The following is a 10680-nucleotide window of genomic DNA, read 5'->3' on the forward strand; positions in this document are numbered from 1 at the left end:
TCTTCGGTATTCTGAAAAAAAAAACACAGATACTTGCGTAAATTATCAAATATGTACTAAGTACACCTACAATGTATTATTCAATGTTGACAGAAATGAGGTAATTAGGTACGTCAAAATTTACCTACGATTTTATAATTTTGATCGTAAGTAAGATAAAATTATGACAAAATTTGCTAATTAAAAAAATTTCGTACAGGACGTACAAATAGCTACGTAATAATTCTATCTTTATGGCTACTTTAAAACATACGTGTAATGTTGTGATTCATCACACGTCACTTGTTAGGGTATCTTAATTGAGTATATTTATATACCTGAGAAGCTTTGCTAATAGATTTCTCAGCTTCTGAAATCGTTCTACAACAGTAGCTATTTTTATTAAATAAATTCATCATTCTTTCGTAATGAATTTCTGGAGATAAAGCTGTGACCGGACTTCTGAAAAAGAAACCAAATAACCTGTAGATATTTAACTGGCTTCATTTAATTTTATTTGAGAGACCCTAAATGAACTCACGTTGTGGTATTTTCAGGATTGTTATTAACAGCTTTCCACGTATCTGGATCCAATCCTCCATAAATTCCATACACCTTTACCCATTGGTGTAGCCAAAAATGATAATTTTGCCGAACTGAATAAATCTCTCAATGCGAAGAAAGACATTTAAACGGTTGGAAAGAAATTATTCGTAATGATGTGACCCAAAAATCATCCACAATAATGCAAATGCGATGATTTATGATAAGGAGGGATACATCGACGTTGAAAAATTAATCATTGATTAAGTCATCGATGATTGAAGTAAGTACCTATGATAAATGAACGTTCTTCTCGAGTGAAACCGCATCTTCCCTAATTCGTACCATGCCCGAAATGTGTTTTATGAAAAACGACTTCAATTTCATCTCTTGGCAGCTCTGTAACAACCTAAAAGATGAAAAAACGAAGTAATATTTGATTTCACATCACACACACTAATTAAACTTAGTTTCTTTACCATCGCAGAAGTACAAGTCGCGTCAAGTTTATTTGATCCCTGACTTTTAATACGCCGATGACCTTTAGATCTACTTTTGAAGAATCCGGTTCGATGGCAGTATAGATAATTCCGTTTCACACCGGCAGACTTTATTGATCTCTTGGTGGAATAAAAGCAGAGGTTTTCCTTTTCTATTTTCTTTTTCCATTTTTCAAATTCTAGGTACACATCACATTATTTGTTTAAAATGGTGTGTATCAACAGCAAAACAGTACACATGCAAAAAGATCAAATTACAAAGTATCAAATTAAAGTTCATTAGCTCAACGAACCATTTTTAGATTCGAAATGAAGACTTTCAACTTCTTGAGGTATTTCATGCGATTCTTCAACATGAATTCGAAGAGAATCCAAACGACCAAAAACTTGATTGCAGTCCGGACATATTACACCGTTACGATGAGATTGACCATCGTGATTTGATTCTGACTGACATATTTTTTCATGCTCCTTTACATTTCTCAAGTGTCTGAACTGCTTAAAACATAACGTACACGAAAACACATCGGAATGCTTTTCTGAATTCATAGCGAGATAGATAAATTATAAATTACATTCGTCAAAAGTTCAAAACTCAAAATCATCAGTCAAAATTTAAAATTTCAAAATTAAAATAGCGGTAAACACAACACAAACATGTAAACATGCTGTGATAGCTGTGATAAGAGTGTATAGACCATGATTGGTCGATAATATTTCAAGCGTTTTCATTGGTAGCCGGACCACTTGACACTAGCCAATAGCGCATTCGAACGTTGCATTCGAACGGAATTTGTTATTTTTTCAATCACTTTATCAGGTTCTGGAGTTTTGGTCCTTTGGTTCTTTCTTTCTTTTCTCTTTCCCGGAAATCGAAAGGATTAAAATAATGAGGTTTGTGGTTTGTGTAATGCGTATTCCAAAAATGTTTTAAGTTTTCTGTGGGGGATGTCGATGTCCAAGCCTTTGCCTTGACGGTCACATGCGGTCATGCGAGTTTCGTTCTCAAAAAAAAATCATCAAACTGTGATGTGCGAAGAAGAAGACTTGAGGAGTATCTTTTCAAAACAAAAGCTCATGAAAAGCTCTTTCAACATCGCCATGCTAACAGCCAACACAAACTTTCAGCTCTGCAATTATTATTCGTGTATGTATGTTATTATCTTTACGCTACTGTATACTCGAACGTTTAAGGAATGCGATCAATCAGTCGCAGTATTATTACATTTTTTTGTTTCCATAACAGATAAACGTTACTGTCGCGGGAAAAGCTAATTAAAAGGCGAGCTAGTATAAGTAAAAGTAAGTAAATATTTCTAACAACTCCTGGCTCAGCACTCAGCACAATTAATTAAACATTCTGCATTTGTATTTTTAATTTTAGGTCGAGTAACCCGGTTTTGATGTTACATGAGCTAGTTCAACAGATCAGTTGATTATTGCCATCTAACCAGTCCTCGAATGTTTGAAAGTATGAAGCTTGTTCTCAATTCACGAAAAGATAAGAAATTCAGTAACGTATGTTATCACTTATCAGCAGATCACGGAGTCGTCCATAGTCCATGCAATGCCCAACTGATGGTAAATAATTTTTAGTTCTACTTTCTTGTATATGAATTATCGTCGTGTAACAGTAATGTCTTGCCATAGGTTGAGAGCTATATATGTATATATTATATGTATGTAATTTCTTCGTGAATTAGGCCTTATTGGGATTTCATCGTGGGACTTTTTTTGAAGTGATTATCCTTTTGATTATATCGTGATGACTGGATGAATGCTGCATTTCAAAGACCGAGATGTTCTGGCGATCGCTAATTAGAGCAACCAGTTGAAGAATTTCCCTGCTTCAGTAAAAAGGACCAAAGAGTTCACCATCGAGCTACTGAAGCAAGGAAATTCTTCCGATGGAAGATTCATTGCTCAAAACACTGCAAATATCTTGAATGCTAGCTGCGAAGTGAATCTATTGATTACCCATTAACCGCGTTTTATTAAAGTTTCCAAATGGAATATTGATGGATTGGATTCATTAGTTCTTATTCTAATTCTTCAATATTCCATTTGGAAATAGCATCGGATGTATTTCTATCTTTTTCAATTGATGAAAATACTTATCTCGCCTTATGGTTTAATAATTTCTGTACCTAGAATTAGCTATTTTATGTAGGTGCTTTTGGAGCATTATTTTTTTATAATTGGAAAATATTCCTATGTTAGCACTTTCTATGTATTAGAAATGTTCAATCTACTCGTATGTATTAAGTTACTTGGTAATTCTAATTGGAGGTACGTACTACGTAGCTACCTACCTGTACCTACATTGAGTTTAATTAAGATTTTGATTTTACCTATAAAACATCATTGATTGGGAAGCATGAAATGCGATTTTAGGAATAAAAGTTTCATCTCCTTAAATTTTCTGTAGGGGATGTCGATGTCCAAGCCTTCGCCTTAATGGTCACATGCGGTCATGCAAGTTTCTCAATTGTCTCAAAAAAAATCATCAAACTGCGATGTGCGAAGAAAAAGACTCGAGGAGTATCTTTTCAAAACAAAACCTCATGAAAAACTCTTTCACCGTCGCCATGCCAACGGACAACACAAACGTTCAGCTCTGCAATTATTCATGTATGTTATTATCTTTACGCTATGCTCAAAAGTTTAAGGAATACGATCAATCAGTAGTATGTATGTGTAGTAGTATCATTATATTTTTTGTTTTCATAACAGATAGACGCCATCATAGCGGGAAAAGCTAATTAAAAGGCGAGCTATAATAAGTAAAAGTAAGTAAATATTTCCAATAACACGTCTTGGCTCAGCACAATAAAACATTCTGAATTTGTATTCTTGACTGTAGGAGTAACCCAGTTTTGATGTTGGATGAGCTACGGCTTGACACCAGTTGATTGCTGCCATCCAACCAGTCCTCGAATGTTCGGAATTAAGAAGCTTGCTCTCAATGCACGAAAAGATGAGAAATTCAGTAACGTATGTTATCAGCATATTACGGACTTGTCTATGCGATGTCCAACTGATGGTAATTTTAGCCCTATTTTTTATCTCTTTGTCTTGTATATGAATTATCATCGTGGAACACTAATGTCTTGCCATAGTTTGAGAGATATATATGTAGGTAATTTCTTCATGAATTAGGCCTTATTTGGGTTTCATCGTGAGATTTCGCTTCCGACGTAATTTTTATGCCTCTCCTCGAAATACAAATTTTCAAGAGCTTTCGCCCTAGCTCGAACTTGTTCTTTTTTCTTTTTCAAAATTAACTTCCTAAAAAAACATTCTAATTCTAAAATTTAAAAAACCAAAACGTTTTTAGGTATCTCGAAATGAGAATTTTCAAAAGCTTTCGCCCTCGCTTCGCTCGGGCCAATTTGTTTTCCTTTGAAAATGGGACCCAAGATGATATCTGCCTCAAAGTTTGCACGTTCAGTAACGAAAATAACATTTTTTACACCTTTCAAGTTTGGATTTTCCAAAATTTTTTCATACCTACATATTTTATTCAACTTATTTGGCTCAATTTAGTGTAGGGTGCAAGTACATTATTTTTCAGTCTTAAAACTCTAAATTTTTCAAAATTTTGTTCATCCTTTTACGAATACATACTTCGGTTGACTTAATTCAGCATACAAATTCTAATTTAATTCAATAAATAAATCTAATGCACTCATTTCAATTTCTAACAAAAGTCAGTAACTTTTTGCGTTTCCCCCCTCAAAAGTTGACGAATCAAAAAAAAAGTACACGTGATTTTATTCCTTCGTCGCACATCCCCCTCCCCCAATCATCGCCCCCAAAAAACTGGCATCGCATCAGCCCCGGCGCCAAATCCCAGTAACTTTAAAGTGCCCCATCCGCCCCTGGTTTCTGGTGTATTGAAATCCATATTTCTGAGGACCTTAAATTCGACGTATCATTTCCATTTAAACCTAAACAAATTTGATTTTTCTGTATTATTTTCAAAAGCTATAGATAAGTCTCCGAAATACGAATTTTGGTGTAGGTAGCTGACAGCTGTCGAATTTTTCAACTTTTGAATATTAGGCCACTTTCCTAGATGCTGCTGCATGATCAAAAAAAATTAATCATCGATTTTTGGTTTTGTTCCAATTCAACGATGAACTCGATGCAAGTCAAAAACTAAAATGTTCAATTTTGTTTACCTACTATAAAATTATCAATTATCGTATTCAATCAATTACCATGATTTTCCCAAAAACTGAAAAATCAAGAATTTCATTTCTGATTTTTAACGGTGACAACTTTAGACGTTCAGTGAGCGTATTTTTTCACAATCAGATTATTCAGGTCATAACTGGTTGTTGAAAATTCAAAGTGCTCTATCCTAAGGTTTCGTTTTCGTTTCTTCGAATTATCGACGGGATACAAATGATTATTAATTTTTTTTAGCCTTTTGATTTTAACTGTGTATCATTCGGATAATCGTTACCTTGTGATAACCTAAATGAATACTGCACATTTATTCAAAGCGTATTCACGATACATTGCCAAACAAAACCATTGATAATTGGAGAATATTGTTTTAATTGAAAAAGAATTACGTGTAGTGTTAGAAATATTAAGTTGAATTGAACTTTAGAAGAAATCAACGATTCAAAATGGATTTGGTGCGTTTCAACGTTTTTATTATCATTTGTATTGCCTTATTTATAGAAAGTGATATGACTGAGAAATGTCCTGATCCATCGAAAAGTAAATCGGACACCGTCAAATTAGATTGGAAACTAGATTGGATGACGAGTTTCGGAATTCTTCTTTTGCCTTTTGCTACGTTTGCCAGCGCATGGTATGCCAGAAAAGATGACGATGATGAAAAAAATCGTGTGAAACCTGAGAGAAGTGCTGAAGCAACCAAATTGGATAATTACCTGACCGCAATTAAAGGAGCATTACTCACTATCGACGACCCAGAACACCGATTTTTGGAATGTAGCCGTTTTATTGAACGTTTAGGTCAGAAAAGTGAGTTTTTAAAGTTCATTTTGTAACGCATGAACTCAAAAAAATACTTCCCTACGACTTGGTGAAAAAATGTCTTGTTTGCAGTTCCGCAATACAACAACACTACGTTGGAAGTCGTTACCAGGCAAACTTGAGTCTCTCAGTTCTCGTACCAAGTTATCAATTATATCAAGCTGTCATCGAGTGTAAATAATAATCAGAATAACGTGTATATTGTAAGTTCTAGCCTTTCTCAATATCAAACTTCGGTCTCACAATTCTCGTACCATGATATAAATGATATCAAGCTTTCATCGAATGCGAATAATATCGGATTAAACGTGTATATTATAAGTTATTCAGAGCTTTTCTAAATATAATAATGTAAAATGTTGTGTGATTTGTTTGTTCCTTGAAGTGATTTCGTATTTGTGAATTCCTTTCGATTATATCGAAGAGTTCACCATCGAGCTATTGAAGCAAGAAATTTACTCCGTTGGAAGATTCAATGCTCAAAACAATGAAATTTTTAAATGCTAGCTGCGAAATGAATCTATTGATAACGATCAACCGCCTTCTATTAATCGAGTAATCAATTCTCTGGTTCTTTCTAAATTGTCGATATTCCATTTGGAAAGAGTATCAGATCTATTTCTCATCCCATTCGTGATTTAATAATTTAAGATAATTTAAAGACCCAAAATCCAACTTTGCGTGCAATATTCATTTGGGGGGGGGGGGGGGGTGTGTGAAATACATAAAGGCGAACGAAAACGACGTCGAATTTCATTTGTAAAATGTGCCTCAGAATTATAATTTAGAATGAATGAAATACATATCGACTCATCGACAACGTTATACTCTCTTCGTCTTTACTCAATATTATTTTAGTCAATCGCTTTCATTTTCAATCATGTTTTCAAATTTGAAGACTTATTTCTATTTCATTTATTATTCTCTGTGAAATAAGACGTTGCATTGAAATATCATATTATTTAATTTTATGTTCATTTATAATCATTCATCTGTAAAATTTTCACTTGGAAAATGTAGGTACACGCGGATTTTGTCATTTTGCATCTACACCTTCGTGTAATTTAATATTCAAATTCAAAATTTTAAACCTCCAAGTTCACAGTTTAAGTTTGACTTTTCTAAAATTTAAAAAACGAAAAAACAAGATGAACAAAATAAGGCACTCATTTGCTGATCGCTGAGAAAACAGTAGGTGAATCGAAAACGACGTCATTATCGAATGGGTATATTTCCGATTTTTCGTCTTTAGGTCGTTTCATGTTTCAAGTAAATTTAATGAAATGTGCTAACATAGCAATTAGGTATTTTATTTATGGAAATTTGACTGATCGATATCACCATGCATGCATTAAAATACTTATGCCAATTGATAAATCCTGAAAACACTTCCATTCCAACGTTTCACTAAGATTTGAAAATACTGAAAATGATATCAACGTCTTTTTACACTTGAGTATAGATAGGTATTTATTCTGTCCAACTTGGAGAATCAAATTTGATCATAATCATATTAGTCATTCTAGGTAGGTAGGTGCTTTTGGAGCATTTTTTAGAATTGGAAAAAATCCTGTGTCAGCATTTCCATTAAAAATGTTCTTTCTATTAAGTTACTTGATAGGTAGTTCTACCTTGAAGGTAGTTATGTACCTACCTCTACCTACATTAAATTCAATCGTAAGATTTTACCTCAAACATCATGGATTGGAATAAAGCATGAAAGACGAGTAAAAGTGTAATCTCTTTGTTCATTGATTGGTTGATTTAAATTTAAATTTCTGTATACATATCTGCATCACTTATTACTCATGGTCAAGTACCTATTTTTTGATATCAATTATTTACCACGATCAACAAAATTGCTTCTCATGACAACTTTACCTGAAGTAAGTACTACATAATCAACTTCTCATTGTTAGATAAGTAAGTATCCAAAAATTCCCTCGCTAACCTCATCCTCAAATAATCAATTGTAAGAAATGATTCGCCCTGAAGAACTATGGCAGAAAAAAATATCCAATAGGTGTATAATGGGTGTATAGATGTCTATTAGATAGGTATTTGTGGCCGGCAGAGGAGCAACGTAAGATCATTTTTTTTTTCAATTTAGAAAACAAAATCAAAATTACCAACAGCTAGAGGCTAGAACTACGTAATGCATATATTTATAAAAACAATTATCAGCTCCTCTTAATGAAAACCTTGATCAATTTTTGATGAATGACTGTCAATCAAAAAATAAATTCATCGAGTAAGTGAGCGATGAAGCCATTAAAAACAAAACAATCACAATATTATTACCTATCTGTTTGAAAATAATTATTAGTATTACCATTCTAATATTCTCAGGTACTTAGAGTTGCGGTGTTTTAATCAACAGGGGGAAATGATGCACGTTGAAAGACTTTCTCCTTCCACCGAACAAGAAACCTGTTTCACGTATAGATGATTTTGTTAAACATTTCTTGGAGTATCACGTGGGTTCAGTATTATTACCTGTGCCTACAGAAGAATGTCTAGTGATCTTGCAGAGCAATCCGAATAACTCTATTTTAGTATCGATTCGCTTGTAAATGTTTGAGGTTGTGCATGTTCAGTGATACCTTCGTATATTTTGAAACTTTTTAACGATTTTCGATTTTAATATTTTTTTGAAAGAATTATCATCAGTGATTAAATTTTTTAAAAATAACTTATTTCTTTTCGTTGTGATCGAAAATTGTGATGTGCTTGTGAATCTTTCGCTTCGACATTACCTACTTATACAGTGAAAAAATCCAAGACGATATGCAAGGACAATTGGCACCATGTTTTGTACAAGAAAAATTGACAGAAACTCATGTAAGTGTAAACCTATCCATCTAGGTATTTGTAATCTTTTATTTGTCTTGATTTGATAATCCAATCTACCTATTTGTTGGCTACAAAAAATACCTGGGATGGGAATAAAAATACATCGGTATTGGGTATCTAAATTTTGATTACAATTAATCTGTCACACGCAGTTTGAAATTAAATAAATAAACTGAAGTACCTATTTACATGAATAAAAACTGTTAAATTATCTTTATCAGGATTAGCTACTTGTCAAATCGTCAATATCAGTATAGTAAGGGCGTTCTACACATTTACTTCAGATTTAATTATTTCAAATTTTCAAATGGTTCGCAATTGTCAAGGTGTTCTAAGTTCTCTATTTTAATTGCAGAATAGATTCATTTGGGTCTTTAGAACTTGAATTTCTGACGAAATTGGCTTGATTTTTTTTTTCATTTTCTTTTTGTTGAAAAAATAGGCTTCTATATACCTAACTAAAGTAGGTAATTCTTACTAAATAAAAATACTTTACTATGTAGTTCAAAAATTCTCACAAAGGTGAAAATCTTATTCCATTTTTTTGTTTTTTTTTTCTAGATGATTTTACAGAACAACGAAGAAAATTTGGAAAATTCACAAATCGACATATACGGTAAGAAAATTATTTTAGTATTATTATTTTTTTTTTACGAGTAGTATTTATCTGCCTGATAAGAAATCCCAAATCATGATTTTTATTTTAAAAATTAAAATTGAACAATCTTTAAATTACATATCTACAAAACAACAGCTATATTAAAATCATTATCACCAATAGTGGGGTTTCATTTTTGGTTCAATTTTTTAATTAAGTATCAGTGAAATCAATAAAAGATTTTGGAGGAAAATCAACGATAAAACAGTATCTAGATGAATAAATATTACATGAAAGCAAATTGATATCCAAATCTTATAGATTATGATTATGTTTAGGTACATAAAAGGGTATAGTACTCGGCATATAACTGTTGAAAATTGTCATAACACATTTTTGACTGGATCATATTGATTAAATTTCAATTTTTTAAATTAAGGTACCTACCTAATCATATGAAAAACTTTGATTTTAAAAAAAAAATCACAGGTACCTACCTACCTACCTACCTATTAATTACATATCCAAAATTAATTGATAGGTGCTTAGTTGGTTCTGTCTACTACCTATTTAAAATTTCGTGTAATAAGATGGTATAATTATTAAAAACTACCCCGATTAAGTATACCTTTTATATTTTCCTAAACGTTTTGGAAAACCTAAAATCTCACTTTAAAAAAATAAAAACGTTTTGTTGCATAGGAATGGCAGAATTAATAGCAGGCTACATAGATTGCATGGAAGAAGCAGTTAACTATCTCAAAGATGTAGAAAATTATTCAGATGACCACCCAGCTATTATTGGTTTAAGAACGCATCTTGCACATTACCAGCAAAAATTTGTTAATGAAGCTTTACAAGTGAGAAATTCAGAAATTTCACAAACGTTACCATCGTCTTAGGGGCTCTAGTCTGAGTACTACTTATTTCTTGTTATTTTTTATTTTTTTTTCTTCTTCTTTAAATTATGATTAGTAGGTACTATATTTTAAATGTAATTTCAATTAGCCCTCAGGGTTGCAAAATGCTCATTGTTCAGATGTCGTATAAATTGAAAAAAAAAGTATCATAGACTCTTTTGATACAAAAAATTGTTGTATAATTATTATGTCGATTGCTGTGTTATTGTATAAGACTTTGATTTATGTAAATTTTTGTATTTAATACATTTTATATGTACATTTTTCCAAC

General features: G+C 32.3%; 2 protein-coding genes across 6 annotated transcripts; both read left to right on the forward strand.

Annotated features, from left to right (window-relative positions):
* The first annotated feature begins 1694 nt into the window (after nt 1-1694).
* LOC135843434 (uncharacterized) lies at nt 1695-6405 on the forward strand. Of its 5 annotated transcripts, none has more exons than XM_065361319.1 (8): nt 1695-2169; nt 2269-2324; nt 2407-2603; nt 3451-3653; nt 3756-3811; nt 3886-4065; nt 5718-6017; nt 6111-6405. In XM_065361319.1, the coding sequence occupies exons 6-8, from the start codon at nt 3909-3911 to the stop codon at nt 6158-6160; spliced, it is 507 nt and encodes a 168-aa protein (XP_065217391.1). In that variant the 5' UTR covers nt 1695-2169; nt 2269-2324; nt 2407-2603; nt 3451-3653; nt 3756-3811; nt 3886-3908; the 3' UTR covers nt 6161-6405. The 5 variants fall into 5 exon arrangements, with proteins under 5 accessions (XP_065217391.1, XP_065217390.1, XP_065217389.1 ...); XM_065361317.1 differs by having other exon boundaries at nt 1708-2173; nt 5718-6026; XM_065361316.1 differs by having other exon boundaries at nt 1708-2169; nt 2726-3653; nt 5718-6026.
* A 2104-nt stretch (nt 6406-8509) lies between these two features.
* Nucleotides 8510-10679, forward strand: LOC135844180 (uncharacterized). Its single transcript, XM_065362322.1, has 3 exons — nt 8510-8879; nt 9453-9507; nt 10192-10679. The coding sequence occupies exons 1-3, from the start codon at nt 8826-8828 to the stop codon at nt 10389-10391; spliced, it is 309 nt and encodes a 102-aa protein (XP_065218394.1). The 5' UTR covers nt 8510-8825; the 3' UTR covers nt 10392-10679.
* The last annotated feature ends 1 nt before the right edge of the window (nt 10680 follows it).

Source organism: Planococcus citri, chromosome 4 (assembly GCF_950023065.1).
Source record: "Planococcus citri chromosome 4, ihPlaCitr1.1, whole genome shotgun sequence".
In the NCBI taxonomy this organism is placed as follows: domain Eukaryota; kingdom Metazoa; phylum Arthropoda; class Insecta; order Hemiptera; family Pseudococcidae; genus Planococcus; species Planococcus citri.